At 40.0% G+C, this 27,920-nt stretch overlaps 1 protein-coding gene across 1 annotated transcript in view; it reads left to right on the forward strand.

Moving 5' to 3' along the window:
* KCNH8 (potassium voltage-gated channel subfamily H member 8) overlaps nt 1-27,920 on the forward strand; it is a 355,694-nt gene that overhangs the window by 275,453 nt on the left and 52,321 nt on the right. Inside the window, exons 8-11 of the mRNA XM_042903485.1 lie at nt 7,298-7,495; nt 18,164-18,363; nt 19,244-19,493; nt 25,200-25,414. Coding sequence (XP_042759419.1) covers nt 7,298-7,495; nt 18,164-18,363; nt 19,244-19,493; nt 25,200-25,414 — 863 coding nt within the window. The remainder of the gene's footprint in view (nt 1-7,297; nt 7,496-18,163; nt 18,364-19,243; nt 19,494-25,199; nt 25,415-27,920) is intronic.

Genomic DNA, 27,920 nt, shown 5'->3' on the forward strand with positions numbered 1-27,920 from the left:
TTTAAGGAATGGAGATAAATATGTAGATATTTTAAGAGATAGTGAAGGGATGCCTGGGTGGCTCATTTGGTTGAGTGATCGACTCTTGATTTTGGCCTAGGTCATGATCCCACGATTTCCTGTGTTCGAGCCCCACATCAGGCTGTGCATGAGGAGCCTGCTTGGGATTCACTCTCTGTCCCTCTCCCACCTGCACTCTCTCTGTCTCTCTCAAAATAAATAAATAAACTTAGAGAGAGAGAGAGAGAGACAATGGAGATGAAATCTCAAGGTTTTTTTGTGATATTCTGTTTCGGACTAACAACTCTTTTTGAGTGTATAACAGTAAATACAATACCTCACACAAATCTTTGTCTTTCTGTTGCCGCACCATCACCACCCCCACCCCCACAAACCCACATAGACACATGCAGGCACTCAGACTTCTGACACCCTTCTTGATATCTCTCAATCACCCCTGCAGCTGGGCGGGGCCCACACATTAGCCGCTGGGGAGAGGCTAAGCAACCAGAGAAGTTCTCATGCTGTGCCCCACAATCATCATCTCCCACTGTTTTGCCTCTCCCAGCCAGACACCTCCCACTTTAGGACTCAGTGTTTTTCTACCTCTCAGCTGAATGAAGTCCAAAAGGATTAAGTATGGAGGGAGGGGAAGCCAATGTTAACCATAGTATTTTCTATGCTTGGAATTTACATTAGAAACCTCTTGATCCCTGTTGAAGTAATATTCATGTTCTAAATACCATGTCATCCCATGTCTACATTGTGGATTATGTTTGGTAATTTCCTCCTCTATTTTCTCTGATATGATGTGTGCCTTTGGGGCACTATCCCCCACGCTAAGCAAAAGAGGCCGCTGGAAATGCAAACTTATTTAATAACGGTTTCAACAAGCGCAATTAAAAAGATCATTTAAAATGATTACTTCTTTATAAGCAGTGTAGTATAGGGGAAGGATCATGGATGTTTAGTTAGAAAGGCATGGATTTACCTCTCAGTTCTAAAAGTCCCTAAAGACAGGAGAAAACTTCTGACCTTCTCTGTTGGACTCTATCAGTTTAGAAAAAAAAAAAAGGCAGAGTAGTTGTGATAGCTGTGTGAAAATATGTTATGTGAAAGCCTAGCAAAATACTTGGCATTTAGTAAGTGTTGGCTGCTGTCGCAAATGTTGTTGGTACTCCACCGTGCCCCCTCACTCTGTATGACTCCTATCCTTAGGATCTATATCTATGCCTGAGGCACTGTCTTGAGATGTAGAAGCCTCCTTTGCTACAGTCATGGCCACGGTGGGGAAGTCATGCTCCCTTAGAGCCACCCTCAATCAATGATGGTTAATACTCCCCTGCTCTGACAGGGGGTATGTTCTACACTCCTCCTCGGGGTTCCCCCAGTGGGCTTAAGCTCCAGTTGCCTATAGTGATAGCTTGCTTGATTGGGCATGCTTCATTGGCTTCCTCCACTCTCTGTCCCTTCCCTATTGTCTCCTAAATATATGTGCTGGACCTAACACCTAAATAAATGACTTATAGTTAAAGCCATGCCTCAGGGTCTGCTTCTGGGGAGGCCTAACTAAGACTACTTCTTTCTTGCCACGTATGTACACCATAATAACAAATGGCATCTCGCTTGTAAAGACATTCAGCCACACTACAACAGTAGTATTCTTGGGCTTGTACGTATATTACGTGGGTATATGTATATTACGTGACCACTGTACATAGTGGTCAAGAACCTGGGCTCTGACAGCACACAGATCTGGATTCAAACCCTGACACTGCCATACTGAGCAAGCTATTTAATCATTTGGAGCCTTAGTTTTCTCGTCTTTAAAATGAGGATGATGATTTCTAAATGGTTATAATGATTAATGAAATAATGGATCAAAATGTGGATGATAAGCGTACCTATTCCATACAATTAGTGCCTATAAGTGAGACGGGAGATGGACTGCCTTACTGGAGTGTCTGGAGCCCAGGAAGCCCTCGGTAAAATGTAAAGCGTGTGCCAACCTAGTAACAAGAAAACCCTGGCATGGCTTCCCTTCTTGCTTCTCGCCACACCCTAATGCAACATGGTTCATGCGTTCCAAATTAAGTAAAACACCATTTGGGATTATAGGTGTGATTATGCATGTGCTAATCCTCTCTCTCTTTTTTCTGTCTATACAAACACATCTTAACACACACATATAAATATGATTTAATAAGCTTATATTTTACCGGATACTTTTGCATATTACTAAGGTATTTTATGCGACCAAAGAAATTCACCATAGGCTTTCCTTAAATAACATGCTCCCATTCCTTTTATTAAATCTGAACTATCTGCTCACTTACCAAAGGCTAATCTGAACTAAACTTTTTAAGACTGCATATGTTGTATAAAGCAGGTCACACCTGTACAAACTGTGCACACGATATGCATAGTAAAAGTAAGTAAATTATTGTAGGGAGCCTAACGAGCAAACTAATTAGAAATTCCCATTCAGTGTTAGAAGTGTGTAATTAAGCAAAATACTGGGCCCATGGTAAGTATGCAGTGAAAAATATATGGATTGAATTGTGCTAAATTCCATGCTCTTCTGGGCGTGGTCATTAAGAGTCATTCTGTCCTGAGGCCCCTGGGTGGCTCAGTTGGTGAAGCTTCCAACTCTGGATTCTGGCTCAGGTTATGATCTCACTGTGGTGAGATCAGTCCTGCACCAGGCTCTGTGCTCTCTGCCCCTCCACCACTCACCTTCTCTCTCTCTCTCTCACTCTCTCAAAAAAAGGAGTCATTCTATCTTAAAATTTCTTTGTTTCATAAACCTACTCTTTTATTTATCTAATCAATTTTAGTAATGATAGGATTATTTTATGATATCTTTTGTCTTTATCAAATTGCAATGTATTAGTATATTTAGATTCTACTTTATGTTGTGTATGTGTTTTTCCTCAAAATGTTCCTTAGGAAAAAAAAATGAGCAGAAGCAGACAGACTGTTCTAGGACATCCCTTCCTTTAGAGATGAGTTTCTTCAGCATAAAAAAAGATTGGCTTCCAAATTGGTTAAACTGTTTCTTCTATACAGTACAGTGACATGTTGTCTTGTTACAGTGAACATGTGCTCTCATTTTGGACGAGCTGTTCTGTGAAAAAGTTTTATTTAGCCCACAGAGCCAATCCCAGGATTTGTGGGTGTTACCTCCTTTGCGTGTTACCAGGTTTTGTCATCATCATTATTGCTTTTGCTCCGTCAGCTGTAACACAGTTTAGTAGCAACCTTTCTTAAAAAACAAGATGTTTCTGAAAATAGACAGAACAGTTGGCTAGACGGAAAAGAGATATCAACAAAAGTAGGTCTGTTGTTCCTCTGTGTTTTGCGCCCTGAATCACTTCTGAGATAGCTTCACACATTGTAAATGAACAGGCCCTGGATGAGGATATAATCTAATATAATCTGTATGTCCTGATACAAACTTTCATCCTATTTGATTACAGAAATCAATCTATATGAAACTGATTTGCTTCAGAGAATTCTTCAGGATTTCACTTTTGTTCCAGTTAAGAAGTTCAACCAAATATATTGACTGGGTTTGTTTGCTTTTTTTTTTTTTTTTTTAAGTGAGAAAACTGGGTTCCGTAAGGTAATGAATACCTTAATTGAAGATCAATAGGTGGGTCCAGTTGTTTCTTCATGGTCTGATGGTGCAGCTGATTCAGGCAAGAGGAAGTAGTAAGTAGCTCAGTTGTTTCTGGGTTTTTCTCTTCCTCTGTGCATCAGCTAAAACAGAAATTAGGTCATGCAATATTTACTCTCTGGGTAAGAGGACAGTTTTCAGCTTCCCAGTAATTAGCAGGAATGACCAATACGGAACAAAAGGACAAGCCCCTCTAATCAGTTCTTTGTCCAGAAGAAATAATACAGCATCCCTTTTAGAGCACAAGTGGGAAGACACTTGAGAAATACCAAGCCCACCAGCCATTCAGCATCCTGTGGTTCTCCATATTTGACGGCGTCTGGATCAAATGCCTACGGGGGCACTATCCTGCAGAAATCGACATCCTGAATATGACAATAAATTCAGATGTTCTCTCTGCTTCCTGATTATGCCTCTGTGTCTGCACTCTTCCTACGGTGCATATAAATATGCCAGTAATATTTTTTAAATGCACATGTGATTTGCTTTTGTGATATCTCATCAATTAATCTTGGATAAGTTGCCGTTATTTCTAAATCTTTTTCCATACAAGATTAAGCTATTTTCTATCAAATCACCCTTGATCACTTCATCCTCCCCCTCGCTTAAAATTCTAGAACAGATTTTTTTAATCTGATATGTATGAAAGGGCTTCAGGAAGCCATGAAATGACAAAATGAGTACAGAGTGGCCCACAGTCTCCACATGTACTTTGTTCTGGCCAAAGAATCGCGTCTTTCTTCAGATTCACAAATGGGCATATAACTCCGCCATTTTTTTCACGTTTATTTATTTATTTGAGAGAGACAGCATGAGCAGGGAAGGGGCAGAGCGAGAGGGAGAGAGAATCCCAAGCAGGTTCCACGCTGCTAGGGCAGAGCCCAACCTGCGGCCAAACTGAAACCATGTGATCATGACCTGAGCCAAAACCAAGAGTTGGGCACTTAACCGACTGAGCCACCCAGGCACCCCGTAACTTCCCCGGTTTTAAGAGCTGCTGTCATCTAGATTTTCCCCCTCTTATTTCTATTGGTTAGGAAATGCAATCCCTACAGTAGTTTTTACTGAATACATGGAGTCACCACCTTCCTCTCCCATTACAGTTCAGTGCTGGGCTCTTATTTTCTCTTACCTTCCTGGACTTCTGTGCTTTCTCGTTCCCATGAAAGTAAGAGAAGCAAGAGAGAGAAAAGAGATACACTAAACCTCAGCCAGTAACAATGGTTGGCATTTTCCTATGTGGCACCTCCTTTAATCCATCGCAGCTCCACAACTTAGATAGTATCTCTGTTTTTCCAAGTGAGAAAAGTGGAGCTCAGAGAAGTTAGTCGTTCCTACAGCCTATAAATGGAGGAGCCCACATTTAAATCTGTGTTGAATCCAGTGTTGGGGAGGAACGTTATTTTTCTCTTCTTTTTTAGGTTCTTTGGCTGCCCTAATAATTATACTGATGTGAGACAGTAAAACCGAAGAAAAACAAATTTAATGTAGTACCTGTAGGAGTTTCACGTAGACATGAGAGGGTCAAAGACGGTCAGGCAATTGAGGCTTCGAGGCCATCCTGAGCTAAGGCCAAGGGGGCTTCAAAGGGAAGAAAAACAGTTCATTGGAAGATGAGAAGAGCAAATGTTCAGTAAACAAATGTTTGCCATGCCATGAGGACAAATCTTTCTGATGTAAAAAGTTATCCCTGGTAATAGCTCTCTTCTTGGTACAGGCCCCCTATCTAAATTCTTTTAGGCTGTTGAAGGGGGAGTAAAAAGCTTCTTTTGAGTCCGTCGGGCCCTGATTGCCTTCAGCTCAAATAATTCCCATGCCCAAGTGGCACATTCCTGTGTGCCAGCCTGCCCTGAACCCCATCACTAGAGCGTATTTCCTTCGCAAAGCCTTTCCAGACAGAGTACCTGGTCATAACTTACTAACAGCATCACCTTTTATAGCGTGTAACTTACATTTCATTATTATTCTCTATCGTCCAAACATATGTTCTTATCCTAGTACAAATTTACAAATGCACATATGTTGTGTTATCGTCTCAAGGCTGTCATATTATCTCATACTACGATAGAGTGCAAGAACAATTGATACATTCATTAACTCATTCACTTTTTAAAATAACAGTTATTAAACTTGACTATTGTTAGTGCTTTGCTAAGATCTGGAATAGCGGTTCTAAGTTCTATCTTCACATTAGATTCTCCTGGGAACTTTTAAAAAATACCTGTACCTGGTCTTGGCAACAGAAACTTTGATGCGGTTAGTGGAGGTGGCAGAGGGCACAGCAGTTTAAAAAACTTTCAGGGATAGGACTTGCTATCGCTGTTTAACAAGCCCTCTAGATGTTTCTGAGGCAAGCTAAAGGTTGAGAAACACTTTACTGAAGACACAGGATGAATAAGATGTAATACTTGCCACAAAACAATTCTCCTTGGTCGCAAGGAATTCCCAGTTGTTTAAAATATGCATTTTAATTACCTAGCACAGTTCCATAACCTATAACTTTAGTTGATAATGACAGCATTATTACTACTTAAAAAGTGTGATGACTCTCATCCCTTCTTGGGCAGCCATTAAATGAAGCGTTTACAAGAAAGTAGCGGTCAGTGAATAACATCTCTTAACAGAAGTCTTATGAACCTTATGGGTTCAGCTGAATTGTCACAGTGGTTTGTAACATAGTCGCCTACAAAGAAAGAGAAAGAGAGAATTCTGAAATACAAAATCTTAAAGGATAAATGTTTCCAATGAAGGATTTTAACGTGGTGTTTGTGCTGTTTCCATTCTATTATCGTCAATGTCATGCTTGCTGTTTCTCATCTTTATTAATGTAGCTTTTTTTACAGCTTTATGACAGCATAGTTGACATACAATAAACTGCATGTACTTAAAGCTCTTAATTTGATCAGTTTGGGCTCACGTATAGAGCAGTATTATAAAACAGCTGCGGGGGACATCCAGTTCTATTACAGGTACCTCTTAGTTGTGCGGTTTTCCCCCTCCACCCCCACATGGCAGGATGGGGCTGCAGAGGAGGTTTCCTGAGGAGGTAGCATGAGCTGAGACTCCTAAGCCAACTAGATGTCAGCCCAAGTGGATAAAACGGGGCAAGGTTGTGCTGGATGGAAATAAAGCCCATCTCGTCTATGTGAAGTCTAGCTCCTTGTGGTTGTTGCTATGTATCATCACGCAGGGTTTAAAAATACCTATTAAGCCCATTTGTCTCTTGAAACTCCAATTGAGGAAGGAGGAAAGGAGCTGAGCCACTAGAGAAATACACCACACTGTTACCGACCGTAGCAATCCCAGTTTCCGTGTCTGTGGGTAGAGTCTCCTGCATGAGGGTAACCTGTTTAGCTTTGACCACCCATCTGCTCTCGGATGCACACTTCTCTGCTGTGTGTCTTATATAGAACAGCTTGCATAAAAGTGATATTTTTGCTTTCGTAGCAATGGAATCTTATTTCTTGCCTTGAACTCCCTTTTAATTTTTTTTTCTTCTTTTTCCTGAACAAATCAGTATGTCCCTCAATGTTCATTTGTCATTCCCTCCCTCCCCCAGGTGCTAATCCTGGGACTCTACCCTGTGGCTTTAAGTTCTCATTCTTTCTTCCATTGCAGGTTGGCTCCATGAGTTGGGAAAGAGACTAGAGTCTCCATACTACGGCAACAATACCTTGGGGGGCCCGTCCATCCGAAGTGCCTATATTGCCGCTCTGTACTTCACTCTCAGCAGCCTCACCAGTGTTGGGTTTGGGAATGTCTCTGCTAATACAGATGCGGAAAAGATCTTCTCCATCTGCACCATGCTGATCGGCGGTAAGGGAGACTCTTCTTCATAGCAAGACAGGGAACGAATATCTGCCACAGGATTTCTGTTACGTTTGTTCTGTCCTGAAACGCATTTAAATGGGAAGAGTCAAAAAGCGCTAATTAGAAAATCGGTGACAAACACTTTAATATACATAGAGATTAGCAATGAAAGTCTGTGATGTCAAAGAATTCCATTTTCTGGACAGATGAAGAAGTAACCGTTTACTTGATGACCGATTTTGAAAGGGCAGGAACTTTGTTTTCATGTAAATTATAGGAGTTTGAATTGCAGGTGTATGTTTGAAAGCCCATTTGACAGTCTCAAACACAGTGTTATCAAATTTTATTAATACTAATATAGTGAATTAAGGATGCTTGCTAGATCACTTAGTTAAAAATAAAAACAAAAACAAAGAAACACACCCAATAAATAATAAATAATTAACATTTTAAACTTGTTTTTATATTCCATTTTCTGTGCTAAATGCTTCAGTACAACATCCTGAGTCATTGTCTATAGGTTGGGCACGATTCCTGTCCCATTTAACAAACAGACAAATTATTATACTATTGTCCCTGAGCTCCAAACCCGCCTTCTCTGTTATGCTTTGTCACGCTGGAGTTTGGATGCTGCAAACCTCACTTTTCTTTGCCAGCCGACTTCAGTTGCTTCTACCGGTAGGGGCACCAGAGGGAGACTGGAAAGCAGGAGGTGGAGAGAGGGGACTGCTTGCTTCTCAGGCGAATGATGTACCTCAAGCGGCAGAAGTGGTCCTCGTGTTCAGCCGCCTCAGGCACTCGCAGAACCAGCCCCATTGTATCTTCTCGGAGATTCCTGCATCAGTTGGGAGCGCCCCCACATCCAAAGTCGGGCCTTCGTGTCTTATGGCTCCTCACCGCTCCTCTTTTGGGCCTTCGTGTTCTGCTAAGCCCCCTTCTTCCTTTTGTTTTTCCATCTCCAAGGACAGAAGCTCCTTCCTGCAGTTATTATAGCCACGTTACCGCTATAATCTCTTTTTGCTCGTTTAGCTCTCTAGCCCCAGGAAAACCAGTTCTCTACAGTGAATTTCCTCTGTTGAAATATTTAGGTTCATTTCCCTTTTCTAAACCGCCTAACTGATACAGGATCCACACTGTTATTATCCACATTTTTCAGATGATATATCTAAAGCTTGGAGAAATAAAGTAACTTTCCCAATGTCATACGATCAGTAAGGAAAAGAGGCAAGGTTTGAACCCAGATAAATGTTTACTTCCGTATATAAATACATATTTGGAAACTTACCAAATCACAAGACTTCTCTCATGGAGTCGTAGGAGATGTGGATATTTACCTGGATCGAGTAAACATTCTTCTTAGACTGGAATTCTTAAAGCAGGGTTCTATCAGTATTTTCTGCCCCATCACCGTTCTCCCCAAAAGCTTATTTTACCATGTTCTTTTAATGGCCTTAATCCCAGCTATCCCTTAGCATTTTTGAGCCTTATAATACAGGATGGTTCCTAACAGGTTCCTTGCGTGGGAGATGTCAAATGGCTGTGTGGGGCTTTAAGAAATGACTCATCCAGCTTATGGCGAAATCAAAGTATAAAGCCAAGCCTTCCCTCAAGGAACTTATGATCCAGTCTGGAAGAGATAGGCTGAAAGATGTGGAAAGAGCTGTACTAACACCAGGCAGTAAAGCTCTACGTGCCGAATCCGTTAGGAAGTTCCGAAGCAGTGAGAAAACAAGGGCCAGGGATCGGGAGAATTTCTTGGAAAGGCTGTGCTGGTGACAGAGCTGCTGAAGGGGCATCCTGGGACTGCAGCAATTCTAACAGTCTTGGCTGATGTACGGCAGCAACAGCCTAGGGAGCAGAGAACAGGAATTCTCATTTTCCGAAGAGCTACAATGTGCCAGACGCCGTGGTGGCTGTTTTATACCCAGTATTATGACTTCTATAATTGCGAGTCTCCTTGATTGCCCATCTCTCAGCTTAGCAAAGTTACAGGCATTTTGCCAATATACACAGCTTATACTTATTTAATATTTGCCCGTGTTTCTTCTACTCCGGATGGAAAGGTGGGGAAATGCTCAAATGTTCAAGGATTAACCTACCGATTTGACGTTTGAAGAATCTGCTTAGATAATTGAGCTTTTATTCTCTATTGATCCACATAAAATATTGTGACTGGTCCTGAATCGGAAATGGCATAAATTATTCCCTGCTGTTCACTGTAAGTAGAAAGCAATGCTGGTCACAGGGCCAAAAGATATGGGAAGTAATCAGACGATGTTACTTTGTCACTTGTTAAATGCTCATTGATCACATCATCCTGGTGCAAAACCGGTGCTCATTTGTCAGTGGCTTTAAAGCATTTGGGTGACTTGGACAGCACTTGGGAAACCACTGCTGTTGAATGGCAGACGGCATCTAAGTAACTTGAATTTATTAGTTAAAGCTTCCCAAATTTGTGTTTGTGGGAAACAACTCTGTATTACTGTGACAATTACCTTAGGCTAGAAGAAAGGATGTCTGCATTTTAGTATTTTCTGTTTAACTAACTATTTGTATGACCTTGAGAGCTAATCATAAGAGCTCATAATATGGAACATGTTGCTCGTTTAATTCTCCTAACACCATGAGATAGAAGTTACTAACACCTTCATTTAAACATAAAGACGTGGAGTTTTAGTGAGTCCGTTGCCAAGATTCACTGAGACCTAGCAAACTTCTTACACAATATCCATGTTATTATATCCTATGAGTTGATTTTATTCACATGATTTCTACAAATATTCAGAAATAATTTATTTTTTTAAAATTTTAGGTATATATTCCTAAGGAATCAAGTCTGAGGCATCTTATTAGGAATCTCCACCCAAGGCTGATGACATTACTAATGACAGGGATGCAATATTTACTACAAAAGCAGACGGCTGCAATCTTAAATGTTGCAGGTGACTGCCCAAACCCCAGATAAATGTCTAGGGCAGAGACATTCACTGGCTGAGTGAGGAGGAGGAAGGAAGGGGAAGCTTCCGTGTGAGCATCAGTAATTACAGTGTGTGCTAACCACTGATTTATGGGAAGACGATTAAAAACTATCAGAGACATCCAGCAATACTAATGAGAAAAGGAAAAAAAAAAAACATATCCGGACAATCTTGAGATTTGAGAATTTTGAGAACACCCAAAACAAAAGTAACCTTAAAAGCTTCAAACAACTATTACAGTTAACAAGTGAATGTCGTAAGGCTGACGGGTACAAGTTCAATATGCAAAAATTAATAGTATTTCTATATGCTAGTGCCAAACAACTAGAAAATTAAATGTAAGAAATGATTACAGGGGCGCCTGGGTGGCTTAGTCAGTTAAGCGTCTGACTTTGGCTCAGGTCATGTTCTTGCGGTCTGTGAGTTCAAGCCCCGCATCGGGCTCTGTGCTGACAGCTCAGAGCCTGGAACCTGCTTCCGATTCTGTATCGCCCTCCCACTTTCTCTCTCTCTCTCTCAAAAATAAATAAACATTTAAAAAATGATTATAAAAGTATCAAATATGTAGGAAAATCTCTTTTAAAATGTGTAACTCTACTATACAGAAAACTACAAAGCATTAGTGAGAAAATTTACAAGGGGAGTAACAGAAGGATATACAATGATGATGGTTTTAAGACTTAATATTATAAAGATGCCAGTTTTACCCAAATTGATCTAAGGATTCAGTGCAATGCCAGCGAAAATTCTAGTAGATGTGTGTCCATGTGTGTTGGTGGATATGTGTGTGTGTGTTTGAAAAATGACAAGCTCTTTCTACGGATTAGTGGAAATGCAGAGCTAAAACTAGCCAAAGCAATTGTAAAGAAGAACAAAATTGGAAGATTTGTGCGACAGTTATGAAGATGTACTGTAACGTTCCAACAATTAAGAAAGCACATGTTAGCCCAGGAACAAATAGGCCAGTGGAATGGAAGAGGACAGAAATAGGCCCACACTCGTATGGACATTCTATGACACAGGGGACATGCCGTACGAAGGGGAAACGATTCTTTCAACACATGTTGCAGGGTCAAATGTATATCTGCATGTTGAAAAACAACCTGGACTCCTCTTAAAACTGCATTAAAATTAATTCCCGCTGGAGCCCTAACCATAAAGAAAAAGATGGGTAAATTGAACTACAGAATTTGTATTTTCCAAGACATTATTTAAGAGTGTGAAGAGGCAATCCACAGGATAGGAGAAAGTATTTGCAAACACTTATCTGATAAAAGGCTCGTACCTATTATATATAAAGACTGTCTACAAACCAGTATGAGAAGACAACCCAAAAAGGCATAAAACCTTTAAGAAGTACTTCACAGGGGCGCCTGGGTGGCTCAGTCGGTTAAACGTCCAACTTCGGCTCAGGTCGTGATCTCGCGGTCCGTGGGTTCGAGCCCCACGTCGGGCTCTGTGCTGACAGCTCAGAGCCCGGAGCCTGCTTCTGATTCTGTGTCTCCCTCTCTCTCTGACCCTCCCCCCATTCATGCTCTGTCTCCCTCTGTCTCAAAAATAAACGTTAAAAAAAATAAAAAATAAAAATAAAAAAAAAGTACTTCACAAACAGATTCCCATGCCAAATAGACAATAAAAATATAAAAAAGGTGTTCAACGTCATTTATCAAAGCCTTGTAAATTAAGATCAAGATTAGATAGCATTTATATTCGCCAGAATGAGATGCTTAAAAACAATGACAACATGGGGCTCCCGGGTGGCTCGGTCAGCTGAGAGTCAGACTCTTGATTTGGGCTCAGGTCATGATCTGTCAGTTCGTGAGATTGAGTCCCTGATCTCGCTCAGGCTGACAGTGTGAGCGTGCACTCTCTCTCACACACATGAAATAAATAAATAAACCTAAAAAAAGAGAGAGGGGCGCCTGGGTGGCTCAGTTGGTTAAGCAACTGACTTCGGCTCCGATCATGATCTCAGGGTTTGTGGGTTCAAGCCCCACATTGGGCTCTATAATGACTGCTCAGAGACTGGAGCCTGCTTCAGATTCTGTGTCTCCCCCTCTCTCTGTTCCTCCCCTGCTCGTTCTCTGTCTCTCTCTGTCTCTCAAAAATAAATAAACGTTAAAAATTAAAAAAAAAAAAAAAAGAGAAATGAAAACTAAGCAAAGCTTATAGATTACAATAGAATTCACAACTGTGGTTACCTTTGGTAATGAGGCTGGTTAGTGTCTGTGAAGGGGACACAAGGGAGGCCTGGGGTGCTGATAACATCCTATATATTCATCTGGGGGGTGGTTCAGTATAGTGAGCTGTACATTAAATATTTGTGTAATTTTCTTGATGTGTCATTGATATTAATTTTGCCTTGTAAAATTATAATACATGAGCTAAAAATAATAACCACCAAGTGTGGGATGGGAAGGTAGGTAGCAGTGAGCTAAGTTCTCACCTTTCATGGCAGGTTGTTTTTAGGTCTTATCTCAACATGATGAGCCAAGCAATAGAAGTAAAATTTTGTTGTCTAAAATATTGGTAAAAATCACGAGACCTAAAATAAATAATTTTAAAAGATTCCCTTTGGGGAGTGGGGTGGGGGTGAAGGGATGGGTTTGGGGCTAAATGCTTCAGAGTTCATTTGCTAAGCCAATTGCTTATGATTACAAAACTTTTTACAGAAAGTATCAAACGACCAGAGGTTCATTTCAGTGCCATAAATATTTATGGCACACATAAGTTATGCCAGGCACTGTGCTATATGCTGGCGAAACAAAAATGACTAAGTCATGATACTTTCCTTCGAGGAGTTCACAGTTTAGTAATGGAAATAGGAACTTGGGCAGATGATGTTCTTTCTTTTCCCACTTTAATTTTTCCTATTATAATGCACATTTAGAAAAGACTGAAAAATCCACGGAAAAATTAGAATTACATAAAATCCCATCGCCAAAAGACAGTCTTTGCAGTCTTTTTACATATATATAGCCCTCTTTTTGGCAACATTTCTATCAATTCTGCATATTGTGTTTGCCACCAAACAAAATATATTAGAACATGTTCCCACACTTTAAAAGTTCTTCTATCACACTTGGTAATGGCTGTCCAGTAGTCACCTAACGAATAGGTTCCAATTGATGGGCCCATCGGCTCAAGCTCAGAGGTTAGATAAAGCTTCCTAGCGAAGGTGACTCACCACTGAGGACATGTCCGGTTTAAATGAGGCATCGTTGTCCCGAAAAAGGTAAAGTGAAATTCGTAACAGTTAAGGCTTTCCTTGGGTCCTCTCATCCTATATATATATTCTCCTGACATAATTTTATTGGACCCATATGGGCTATGGTGTTCACAAATTCAGGCTTTTTTAAAGACGTCTACACTGCCATTTGAATTTGTCATTTAGGAAATTGTTCTCACTCTGTTTTCTCTGCCATCTGCCATCCACAACCCAGTGTACTCTGACAGGAGTGGAAAATTCCAGGTCAGTCAGTAGGTGGGAGAGAGGAGGAGGACAGCTAAGATTACCCAGAGCCTGAGCTCTGGTCTCCTTTTATATCAGGAGCAAACAGTCCCTCTGTAGACTCTGAAGGCAATGCGAAGTGGTTGGCTAAAGAACTCAGCAACGATGTTATACCTCAGGAGAGCAATGTTGCCCAAAATCCAGAGAAAAAAGTAGGGAGCGAGAAAAAAAAGAAGGAAGGGGATGGGAGAGGAAGGGAAGAAAAGGGGGAAGGGAAAGGAGAAGAATAAGGAAGAAAAAGGAGACAAAGAGAGAGAAAGCCAGGCAGCCCTTTAGGAGGACTCTTTCACCGGAGGTCTGTTTACATTCTTCTGAGATCCCAATTATCGAGCTTCCTCCAAGACCTGATATTAAGGCGAGATTTTACAAAATGCATTCTATACAAAATGCCTACACAAAGCAAAAGAGCCTCCCACACACTCAGCAGCAGCCCCAGCATGCTACTTTAAGAATTATATACGTCAGATTTGCTAGGAGTAAAAGGAAAAGTGAATGATAACTTCCAAACTGACCTGGATATTGCCATCCTTGAGTCAAACTTTCATAGCAGATGGAATGATTCGGCCTGAGAGTTATATATATGCTTCACCGGTGTGAAAATGATAACCGGTGACAGAGAGGCAAAATACCTTTGGAAACTGGAAAATTATGGAAGTTGGGGTTTTATTTTTTTAACTACCTAAATTAGAAGTATTTGCCTATGCTGAAATGAGACTTTGAAATTATGGTGACTCGGATATAGACTGGGACTTTCCAACAACACTGAGAATGCTACAATTAATCCAGTAATTCATTTTATTGATGATGTACAATCAGGATGCTAAACGGTCTGAACATATCACTTCTCTTACTTTAAGTGCTCTACACACATTATAATTAAGCAAAGCAAAGTTAAAATCATACACGTAATTAAGGAAGGCGGTGTTAAAATAAATGAAATAGGATTGTTCTCAGTACTCCGTTTAATCTCGATGAAAGACCATTACATACTTTTACAGACGGTAGGGCCTTCCACACACCGAGCCCATAAGTATATTAACTGAGCCTGAAATTGGTGTTTAATTTCTTTGACATGGAGCAGAATCACTTCTCTTCTTTGCTGAGTGTTTATCATAAATAGAGGGCTCTTCTTCCAAACAAAATATTTGACCTCAGAGCCACTGTGCTCCTACAGAAGAACGGATCTCAATTTGGAATTTACCAAGAGCCATTCAACAGTAAGTTATTAGGTAATGCACATTTTTCTTAGGATAGTTTTGACCTGTTGGAAAACGTTTCATTTTTGAAAACTTGGGGAGAATATACACTTGCCTACATTTGTATGGAGCAGGAACTGACTAAATATTTCTTGAATTTCTTTCATCAAGAAGTCATTCCCACTAACAACCACTCTTAAATATTTACGAGGTTGCTGGAAAACCTTGCCTGAGTCTTTCCCCCCATATTTTACGCCACGGAGCGTGTTGAAAATACATGATTATGCTTTTCACTATCATGGGGAAAAAGAACATAAATTGAGCACCCGTTTTTCACACAAAATATTAGGCACTTTAAAAAATATAGATTTATACTTAATATAATTTTATATTTAAATAATAATAAATGTCATATTTATATTTATATAGTATATATATTAACTCTTTAAATCTCAAAAAAGCCCTATGAATAAGGGACAACTATGCCCATTTATATATAAGGGAACTGCATCCACCTATGGGAATTATGTATCTTCCCAAGTTCACAATTAGGAAGTGCCAAAGTCTGGTTTCATATCCCGATGTGTTTGATTCTGAAGTCCATATTCTCTCTACAACATTATATTCCTCCTGTATGTAGACCCTAAGTTTAACCCTATTCTAGTAACTGTTCCAAAATATTGAGGGTTTCCTTATTATTACCAGCTGTCTTTATAGACATGGTGATCCTATCTTTCATAGAGAAATGATGATATATAACCTAAAAGAATTTTAATTCCAATGTTAGATTAGATCGAAATTAGTATGCCAGTGATCCATACATTCTGACAAATGTAGAGGAAAGGAAGAATTTTATTTGGGGCTATCCTGAAATAGGATGGAGATTCAGGAAGATAGATGCAGTAATATGTTGGTGTTTTTGCATAAATGTATCCATTTTGATGTAAGAAACTTTAACAGAGCTCCTTGGACATTGAGATTTTGGTACAGGGACACTTCGAGAGCTCCTAATAAACAAACTACTAGATTTGTAGTCTCTTTTTTTTTTTAACCAAAAACTGCTGGGCTGAAATCTGAATATCTGAGACTTGATCTGCCCATAAATGTAACTATACCCAGCCCTCACGTCTTCCAATGTCACAGCCCCAGGCGGGTCGAAGACCTTCTTGGACTATCTGATGGCATCTGCAGGGGCCATTCCAGTTCTGTTTGGCTGATGACTATTTAGTGCAAATTCCTGTCCTGAATTTTCTGATTTTAAGATTTCTGACCACTCCCTACATTGGGCAACTCCTAGAAATCCCTTTTTTTCTGGTAGAAGACCCATCTCCAATCCCCTCCAACTGTTGAATTCGTGTAAACCAAGTTTTCTATCTTATTATAATCGGGTGGTGGTTTCAGAAAGGGGACGGTTCAGTAAGAAATTGGGGATTAACGAAACCACACTGAGATATCACCTCACACCAGAGTGGCTAAAATGAACAAATCAGGAGACTATAGATGCTGGAGAGGATGTGGGGAAACGGGAACCCTCTTGCACTGTTGGTGGGAATGCAAACTGGTGCAGCTGCTCTGGAAAACAGTGTGGAGGTTCCTCAAAAAACTAAAAATAGATCTACCCTATGACCCAGCAATAGCACTGCTAGGAATTTACCCAAGGGATACAGGAGTGCTGATGCATAGGGGCACTTGTACCCCAATGTTTATAGCAGCACTTTCAACAATGGCCAAATTATGGAAAGAGCCTAAATGTCCATCAACTGATGAATGGATAAAGAAATTGTGGTTTATATACACAATGGAGTACTACATGGCAATGAGAAAGAGTGAAATACGACCCTTTGTAGCAACGTGGTTGAAACTGGAGAGTGTGATGCTAAGTGAAATAAGTCATACAGAGAAAGACAGATACCATACATTTTCACTCTTATGTGGATCCTGAGAAACTTAACAGAAGACCATGGGGGAGGGGAAGGAAAAAAAAAAGTTAGGGAGGGAGGGAGCCAAACCATAAGAGACTCTTAAAAACGGAGAATAAACTAAAGGTTGATGGGAGGGAGGGGAGGGTAGGTGATGGGTATTGAGGAGGGCACCTGTTGGGATGAGCACTGGGTGTTGTATGGAAACCAATGTGAGAATAAATTTCATATTTAAAAAAAAGAAATTGGGGATTAAATATAATCTGACTGAGAAAGCTCATCAAAACAGGAGTCCTACGTATATGTACCACCTGGTTCTTCTCAGGATGGCAACATAACACTAGGCAGAATACCAGTTTTCCTCTGTGAATGTATTTGTTTCTTTAATGGTCTCAGATTTTTTGATATCTCCCTTAAAATTTAACCACGGAGTAACCACAGAGCCAAAGTGGGGTTGGCGATTGGAGCCATATTAATCTCAGCTTCAGATTGCTCAGAAAATCCTCAGTTACATTTCTAACCACTTTCTCCATACCTTTATTAATAAAAATGTGTCATATTTAATATCATAAAACTAATTTTAAGTGATGGCTTAGGGGAAAAGACTAGGGCTAACCACTTAGACTAATTTTGAAAATGTATTTGTTATTATGATAACCACTGAGCTATAACTTTATAGTTTATTTTATGAAATTATATTAAAATTATTTTATCATGGTTATTAAACTATACCTGTTAAAAATGTAGATGCGAAAAGTGCAAAATAAAAGTTTGTCCTGGCCAGAGTGGCAGGTAACGGATTAAGTGTGGGTCAGTTTTGCCTATTACTGAGGATTTTTGGAAGATATTTTTATTCTGATTGATTTTAACTCTGATCAAAATGACTACGTTAGGATGCAGTCTATGGCGAAGTGGCTGTACCAAAACGCTTGTACCAAAACAGCTGTATCAACATGGCCACATAAACATACTCTGCTGAATTCAGGATCTATAAACTGTAAATTTAGACTTAACGGGTGAGCCCCTCCGTCATAGTTCTCTCCCATTGTATGCTGTGTTGTCTTCTCTAGCCTTGATGCACGCCTTGGTGTTTGGAAACGTGACCGCGATCATACAGAGGATGTATTCCAGATGGTCCCTCTATCACACTAGAACTAAGGATCTGAAGGACTTTATACGAGTCCATCACCTGCCCCAGCAGCTCAAGCAGAGGATGCTCGAATATTTCCAAACAACCTGGTCAGTCAACAATGGAATAGATTCAAATGAGGTAATGTTCATTTCTCATGCTGAGGTTTTCAGGCAGAAAGCACATATTCTTGGCTAAAAGCAAGGTGCTCAAATTCAGGTCTTGGAAGTGAAGTACACATCTACCAACTTGCTCATCCCTATTTTTTAATCCCTCGTGAAACCCCGTCTATCTTCTTTCATCTGCTTTGGCTTATGTTTTCATTATGCCACTTTGGATTGACCAATGTTTTATGTTAATTTGCTATTCTGGTCAATTGGACTGCCTAACTTTCATCCTCATTGGCCCTCTTCGGAGGAACCAATTCTTATGACTACTAAACGGTGTCATCTTGGAATTGAGATTACCCAAGTTAATGTGTGCCTTTAAAACCAACAAAGTAAAACCGAAAATATCTTCCAGCACACATGTTATCTGCAGACTCCCAGGAATACTCCAGACCACCACCACTGTAAGAAAGGTATCCTATAAATCAAACAAACGTGCTACAACCGCTCCCTCCCAATCAAGCTAGTAATCCATACTTTTAAGTAATTATTTGGTTTCTTTTCTCTTCGTGTGATCATAATCTAGAGGAAACACCAGTGGGCCCAAATTCCATATCTTCTGTCCCGAGTAGGAGTCTTTGTGAGAAGCATGTCACAGTATGCCATACGTTTTCGTTCCAGAATCTTATTAATGTATTCTACTTCCCCGGCCTTATTATCAGCTAATTTTCAATGAGCACCTAACTGGGGTCACAGTCACTAAAAAAAAAAATCTCTCCAGGACTATCACATACATATAGTTCCTCTTCTATACTCTTATTGGTCAAACAGTGGGAAGGACACCCCCTTGTCTTGCAGAGTAAATCAATTAGACTAGACTTACCCCAACTTGATTTCTTCTTTCATCTTGACAGCTTTTGAAAGACTTTCCAGATGAGCTGCGTTCTGACATCACTATGCATTTGAACAAGGAGATCTTACAGTTGTCCCTTTTTGAGTGTGCCAGCCGGGGCTGCCTCAGGTCTCTGTCTCTACACATCAAAACCTCTTTCTGTGCTCCGGGGGAGTATCTGCTGCGTCAAGGAGATGCTTTGCAGGCCATCTACTTTGTATGCTCAGGCTCCATGGAAGTTCTTAAAGACAGCATGGTGCTGGCTATTCTTGGTACGTCGGAGTTGAAAAGCTTCGTGAAATTTTACCCTAGAGCATAAGTTAAAACGAAAAGAAGGGGGGAGGGGGGTACTGCTATTGTGAGTAAGAAAATTCTGGATGAATATATGGAATCAGGCAAATTTGAATGGATTTAATTTGCCAACTATGTATTATTATTGTTCTGCCACATACTGAGTTTCCACATTCAACATAGCATTTCATTCTTGTTAAAAATCCAGCAGTATTGGGGCGCCTGGGTGGCTCAGTCAGTGGAGCGTCACTCTCTTTGCCCCTCCTCTGCTCACATAGGCGTGCTCACTCTCTATCTGGATTCATAGTGCTGGATTAAAAACAAATCCGGGGGCACCTGGGTGGCTCAGTTGTTTAAGTGTCTGACTTTGGCTCAGGCTACGATCTCACAGTTAGTGAGATTGAGCCCCAGAGCAGGCTCTTTGCGGTCAGGGCAGAGCCCGCTTCAGATCCTTCGTCTCCCTCTCTCACTCTCTACCCCTCGCCCACTTTCTCTTGTGCTCTCTCTCCCCAAAATAAATAAACGTGAAAAAGATTTGTTTAAATCCAGCAGATGAATATTAACCCTATTTTACAAATGACTAAATAGTATGTTCACTTAATTTGTCCCAAATAACATAAGAAAATGAACACAGTTCTTTCTGATTCCTAAAGCCAGATTATTAGTCATGATGCCTGCTGCCTCTTAGTGAAATAGCTGGTCAATTTTAAAGGGGCATTTTTGTATTTTTGTGGAGAACAAAGTCAGAGAAGAACATGAAAATGGCTCCATCTGTGCCAGAAATAACACAAAAGTGATTATGCACTGAAGATAAGCTCTCATTGCAGTCACTAACCCAATATTGTCAAGGTCGCCATAGGCCTCTTTTTTATTTTTTTTAACTTCCTCAAAGAAAATTCACAAGACAGTTTGTGAAGATTTTGTACCACAAAACTGACTCCCAACTTTTAAGACCTAATTGGTGTTCATTGAAATATAAAGTCAGCTGACAAAAGGTATCACGTAGAGTGAATATAGAAAAATTCCTACCCACAATTTTATGTGTACTTCTTTTGAAATCACTCGTTTTTTGTTTATTCAAATATTTATTGGGGCTTACGAACGTATCAGGTTGTGATCTAAATATATTTTGAACACCAATGTAGTACGCCACTGTTTAGAATTTGTGTTCATAAAAACGGGCTAATTTATATTTAATATATTCAAGAACTAAGATTTAGAAACAGCCTAACCGTTTATAACATATTTTTACATATCGGGTCTTGCTTAAGCCTTCCTAACACAAAGAGACAGATAAGAGTGGTGTTTTCTGTTTTTTCCAAAGTCAAAGCTAACCTAGGTTTTTTGACTCTATCTCCGGTGCTCTTTTCCACGTCTAAGCAATGCCTATTTTTCTATCTCATCCCTATAAGCCTGCTATCACTGGATTCTAGTTTGTAAGCTTCAAGACAGATTATACTTTGGAAAAGGAAAGGAGAACTAAAATTTAGAGACTCCCTAATATGAGCCGGGTGTTTTATATCCATTATCCAATTTAAATCCTACTGCCCCATTAGGTTGGTGTGATTATCTCCAATTAAAGGTGAAGAGTGGAGGCTAGGGAATAGTGAAATAAACAGGTGCTTCCCATTGCTTCATGTTTACTCAGTCGGCCTCGTACCAGGGAAAAGGTAGGGCTTGCCTTTCAGAGCTTTGGCTCAACTCTTGACTCACCCTCTTATGTTTTTCTCCTGAACAGAAAAGTACTGACAGAAGAGCGACTGGGTTTATTTTCAACTTGGCCAGTTCATCATCAGTGTTAGAGTGAGGCTCTCTGTGCTTGTGTGTTTTTAAGAAGAGACTTAACATTCCTGCTCACTTCTCAACTCTGTGAAGTTAAAGGCCAATCATTCTATTATTTCATGGCTCTACATTACAATTGATCATTATTTCTGAATTTGCTTCAAAAACTTAACTTTAATCATAACATACCTTTCCATGGGCTTTCTTAGGACTATGTAAGTTTTGTAGCCTGCCTATTGACATAGCCTGCTTTTAAAAGGGCATATAGTTATTTTTCCAGAACTATATGGCTTCATATGCTTGTAAGCCAAAATAATGCATGATGTTTAAATACATATGATGTGGTTTTTCCCCATAATTGTGCTGAATTTTTACATTTGGTAACTAGCAACGATACTAGGAATGGAATATGAAGGCAACCGCCATAACATTAGAACATAATAGGTACAAATGTGATGGCTTCTAGGTAATTAGCATTGTTTGTAATACATAATTCAACTGGATTTTCTTATTTAAAACATTCTACTCACAGCTGAAAGATTTAATCCGTTGCCTTTTGCTCTTGGCCCCGATTTCCTCCATAAATTATGATTTTCATGATTAGCATTTTCACATATTCGTTTCCACAACATCAAAAATGATTTAAGTGCAAATTGCCACATGACCATTCTAAATACTCCTGTGTGGTATTGGGACTAAACCCAAACAAGGATAACGAATTATTAATATTTTATCCCTGTGATTAACATTATTTCAGTGGAGATTGAGTATTTTACTTTCCCTGTGGTAATGTTGTCTTATAGGGCCAATTAAAATCAATACTGACTTTGATACACTTAAGCACATGGCTTCACATTTGATCTGTAGATATTTAATACATGTTCACTCTGCCAACAAAATGAATTAATATATAATGCTGTAGCGAGGAAGTATCACCAAACAGCTGTCAAGCCATAACTTATTCAAGCACCTCAGTTGTCCAATCAATACATGAAGGCATTTCTTAATCTGATGCCTGGGGAGGCAGTTGACATAGAGGCAAGGATTTGTTATGGGGGTAGAAATTGTTTGCTTTGCACACCTTCATTTCATGTCCTGGTAATTGTGTTTTTCCACCAATTTCTTCATTGTTGTTTAAAAGAAAATGACAAAGCACTGATAAATGTGTTCTTCATGGATGGTGTTAGTCTGCCTAATTATAATTAAACATGTTATTGCTCTAACCTGGACGGTTTGCAGATGCATCTCATCAGCTACCCCCACCCCCTGTGGAAGAATAACTGGCTAGCAAATATCAATAATAGAATTCTGAAAAATGGAAGTAGTAAGGGACCATAGAGATCTTGCTCTTCTTTTAGAAATAAGGATACCAGGACTTAGAGTAATTAGGAAACTTAGATGTAGGTCCTAATGCATGATAGTGAGAAATTCATAAGACCGTACAATCAGCAAGGATGCAAACCATGTTGTAATTTACCAGTGCTCATCTTGCCAGGGCTCAACAGTGTCCACAACACATGTCAGTGTTTCATAAATATTCACTCAATGAATAAATAAACTGGAATTCTTTCTAGGATGCCAAGTTTGGCAAGATGTTGGTGGTGTTTTATAGCTGGGGTCATTGTGGCTTAAATAGCCATGCTACAGTCACCCTAGGTAGGAAAGTATGATAACTCTAAAGTCATTGTAGGGGTTTCTGGGTGGCTCAGTCAGTGAAGCGTCTTTGTCTCAGGTCACGCTCTCGCGGTTCGCGAGCTCGAGCCCCGTGTCAGGCTCTGTGCCGACAGCTCAGAGCCCGGAGCCTGCTTCGGATTCTGTGTCTCCCTCTCTCTCTTTCCCTTTCCCACTAGCACTCTATCTGTCTCTCTCAAAAATAAATAAACATTTTTCAAAAATGTTTAAATAAATAAAGTCACTCCAAACAGCAGTTGCTTCACAGAAAAATGTAAATCTTCTTTGTGGCAAGACACTGCATCGTGATAAATTCTCCTGAGATATACAAATTTCGAAATTTGCTGTATTCAGAGCATCTGGGCTATATATTTACATCTGTGCCCAACTTTGAGTTTTTGAGCACTAATTTAGATTTCTAATAAAATATGTAAGAAACAGAATTTCCAAGGTTAGCGTTATTGGTGACAACATTTAAATCCAACTTGACTTCTCTAGCACCATGTGGCTGTTTACTCCCTTAGCATCTGTAAGTATAGATTTTAGCCCTGTTTTTTCTTTGGCCAACTAGGCTCAATTTCAAAGTTTAAATTTAATGTTAATTCAAAGATAATATTTAGATGTAATCCAATAATTTCCAGATGTTCAATTTTTATCTGTTACATATTTATGAACATTTCAGGTGTTCATGGTTAATTTGGCATGTTTCTTTTCCTATGAAATTCAATAAAACAGAATTTTATTGAAGTCTGACACAAGTCAGAGGCTTTGCTTCCTGAAATGCTGGGCACGATAAAGGAATGAAAATGTAGAAGTTAAAAACTTAATTGAATGGAGGACAGGGCAATTTGTTGTATACCATTCCAAAGATACTATTTGCTTCGTGGTTTTTCTGTCGATCAGTTGTTGGTTGTTGATTCCCTCTGAAATGGAGCAGGAGGCCATTAAAAAAATAATGAAATTTAAAGCCCATGCAGAAGGACAAAGCAAAGAAACTCCTACGTTGTAGCCGTGAATCTAATGCCAGTATCCTCTGCGAACTTAGGTCATATTATTTCAGCATTTAACCTAAGTTTGTGTGAGAACTGAATGGATTTTCTTTCATGTTTCTCACAGGGATGCTGATAATGGCTGTGTCTAAAATCTGAAGCTGTAATCAGGGTTTTTTTGTTAGCTCTTTACATTTATGCTCACCTTCCTGCTAAGCGAAACTGATTCAAATCAGTTGAAAGATTTTAAAGATTCAAATACATTGGCCAATATTATCTAATCGTAAACTCAAGGAAGCCAGCTAGTTCCAGGCAGGTGAATCCAGCCAAAGACTGATAGGCTGAGGTATTACATGCAGAGCATCAGGGGTGCTCGGTGTGGGGTGGGCACAGGCCACCAAATGGTGATACGTCTCTCTCCCTGCAGTGGCACAAGCGAAAAGCTCATAGCTTTTATTTACTCGCTTTCTTTTTTTGATGGGGAAATTGGGCTTTCACACTGTCACAGAGCATTAGAACTGCAGCTTATGTTTTACATTTTTATGTAGTAGATTTCACCGTCCGTGACGCGCAATACTTGATGTCTGCCTCCCAGTTCTGAGCAGAGGGAGGCAGGGCCCGCTCACCTTCCTCGCCCTCCTGTCTTGTAGACATGTTTAGAGGTAGATGAAACAACCTGAGTATGTTAGAAAGCTGATGATGAATCCCACCTTACTGTGTTAGAATGAAAATTAGTAGTAATACATGTTTGATGGTCTCGTTTCGAGCCTTTTTGCACTCAAAAAAATCAGAGCCATTATTATGTCCCTTGAAGAGTTGAGGCAGCTGTGACACAGATGTCAACTTCTCTGTCTAAAGTCATTTATGGGATGCTGAGGGACTGTCTGGAGCCCATCTGTGACCTAACAGTTCCTAACTCTGGCTCTCCTAGCCCTTACCCCCTAGACTACTGTTCTCGCTGGGAACAGTTTTGCCCGCCAGGGGACATTTGGCAATATCTGAAGGTGTTTTGGGTTGTCACCACTGGGGGTCGGGTATATGAGCTGCTGCTAAACATTCTATTGTGCAGAAAACCCCCCACCACAAAGAATTACCAGGCCCCGAATCTCAACACCGCTGAGATGGAGGTTTCTTTTTCCCTTGTGGTGTCATCTCAGCCAAGTGATGCCTATAAGTCAGATGAGGTCGCCAGTCTCAGCTTGCTTTTCTTTAAAATTAACCTGTCTCTCTTTTCACTGTTTCAAGGGAAAGGAGACTTAATTGGAGCAAATCTATCAATTAAGGACCAAGTGATCAAGACCAACGCAGATGTGAAGGCTTTAACCTACTGTGATCTTCAGTGCATCATCCTCAAAGGACTCTTTGAAGTGCTAGACCTTTACCCAGAATATGCTCACAAATTCGTGGAAGATATTCAGCATGACCTCACATACAACCTTCGAGAAGGTCACGAGAGTGATGTAAGTCGCACTTCTAATTAGTGCCAAGACCTAAAACATGGGGCCTGGAGATCATTTATAACAGTAAAAAGCATATGTCATGACTTCACTTGTAAAAGTCTCTGAATGAATAAGGTATGATTATTCGACCACTAGTCGAACAATGAAATAATTAGCCAGAAGTCAAGCCTGCAGTTTGTTATCAATGCTCTAGGAAAGTATTATTTGTAGATGACCTCCCTTAATTCAGCGTCTTTCCTGTTTATTTTCACGTGCTTCTAACTAGACTCCGTTTCAGTGATACATAAGATTTAGCTACCGATGTGTGATTTCTCCCAAATGTCAAGATGCAGCTAGAAAAATGGCTCAGGGTTTGCTATGTTAGTAATTGTTTACCGTTCCACTTGCTTGTTACGGAGTTTGCTCAAAAATAATCTTTTTGTTAACCAGTACCCAAAACAGTCTATCTTAAAATGACTAAATATGCATAAAAGGATTCAAGCCAAAGATTGTCACGCTGAAAGCATAATGAGTATTTTATGAAATTATGTATTTGCTGCATGTTTCAGTTTATACAAACAGCTTTCCTAACAAAATAGGTACTATGCTACATCCTGTGATTAAGCTGATCACGAACATGACTTCATTAGATGTGTCAGAGACACAAATGATTTAATAGGAATGATTATTGAAAGGCAAGCCAGGGCATGCATAGCATTCTGTAACAACAAAGGCTTAATCTGCTGCCTTGAGTTTTGTCCCAGATATTTGCAATACTCCTTTTTTTTTTTTCCCGAGGAACTATTGTTTTGACTAACCCATATTGTGCAGGCATTTTGTTAGGCATTAATATTCCTCACTTTGGAGACAGAGAAAGGATACAAATTGTATATTACTTCATCTTGGTTGAGGATCTCAAATGACAGTCAATACATAGATGGCACACCATTCCGAAGTTCAAGATTAACCAGTTTTATATGTGTGCTTCTCTCTGTTAACGGTAGCCAACAGCAAAGGAGGTATCAATATTTGGGGGGAACTTATTTGTGCTCTGCACTCTGCCTAGATAAAGCCTCTCATTTAGTGCTTGCGGTGACTTTTTAAGGTAAGTATCCATCAATTTTTATGGAGCAGAAAACAGATTCAGAATGGCTAAGTAACATGTTTATAATCTCATGGACTTGTAGGGACAGAGCCTGAGCACAGATATCTGTCACTCTAAAATCTATACACTAACTGTTGGTTATATTGTCTCTTACTGAAGACACTTCCATATCTTCCAATTCAACAGATGGACTTTTAAAACAACAGGTGTCTTTTGTAGTCGCTACGACAGCCTAACGTGACAACTATTTTTGAAAAGTGGAGGTGTGCTAGAGGAAGCAATTGAAGAGGAAAGAAGAAATGAGGGCAGAGAGTAATAGCCAACATGCCTCAGCATAGTAAAGTAGAAAATATTGGATCTCAACCCCTGCCTTCCTTTTATTTGATTCCTTTTTAAAGATCCATATACCATATCTTTGATTGAATTTTTTATCCTTTTTTTCCCTATTTTCTGGAACGGTAATCATAGGGATTTTTGAACTCCAATACCTGAATTGCCTTTGGGATTATTTTCACTCACTGTTCTTTCTCTTGCGTTGTTTTGTTTCGTTGTGGTCATTCGGTTCCTTCTTTTTAGCAGATGACATACTTTTGTTTGAATGTAGGTGTCACTTATGAAAATTGTTTCTACTATTTTCCTCCAAACAGGCTTAGGTTTTCTTCTCGCAGGCAGATCAAGGTCCAGCCAACCACTCCCATTCTGTCCAGAGCTCCTCTTCGGCTTTGTTAGGTTGCTCTGTTTCAGCTTCACCCAACCTCCAGGGCTCTAAGACATGGTTTTTCCGGGATCTCAACTAAAAGCCTTAGATGTTTACCAGCGCCTCCCCAGGTGGGGCTTGAACTCCACCCTCCCTCTCCTCCGGACTGTGTGGTGGCCGAGACCTCTACTCTGCCATTAACCTCCCGGTTGCTGTTTTGTCCTGAGTCTCCTGGAGCGCTGCCCTGTGCAGGCTCACGTTAGGCTCATGCCTCCCTATTCTCTGGGATTTCACACCTCAAATCCCAGGTGGTTTGTTCACCTGAACTCCATCCTCTGTCTCCTTAGCCAGTAAGACCGCTCCTTTCTATTCTACTCTCTTCCACCTCACGATGAAATAGCAAATTCCCTCAAGAAGATACTTGGGTAAATGCAGAGCATGCACCTGTGTGTTCCTCTTTTCTCAGGGACCACAACCCTTCAAGTCTTCCCTCAGCGGATTGTTCTCCAGTGCTTTCAAACAGTTGTTTTGTGTATTTTGTCCAGCTTTACTTTTTACTAGAGGTTTAGTTCAATATAAGCTATTTCGTTAAGTCATAAGTATTGCTTCTTTTCAGAGGGTCCCTTATCAGCTGCATTTTAAAGGCAAAGGGAAGCTGAAGCTTACCTCCAAAACCTTTATTGCTTTGTTTTTCCTAATCATTTATCACTCAAAACTTCCCTCTG

The sequence above is a fragment of the Panthera leo genome, chromosome C2, assembly GCF_018350215.1.
Source record: "Panthera leo isolate Ple1 chromosome C2, P.leo_Ple1_pat1.1, whole genome shotgun sequence".
Classification (NCBI taxonomy): domain Eukaryota; kingdom Metazoa; phylum Chordata; class Mammalia; order Carnivora; family Felidae; genus Panthera; species Panthera leo.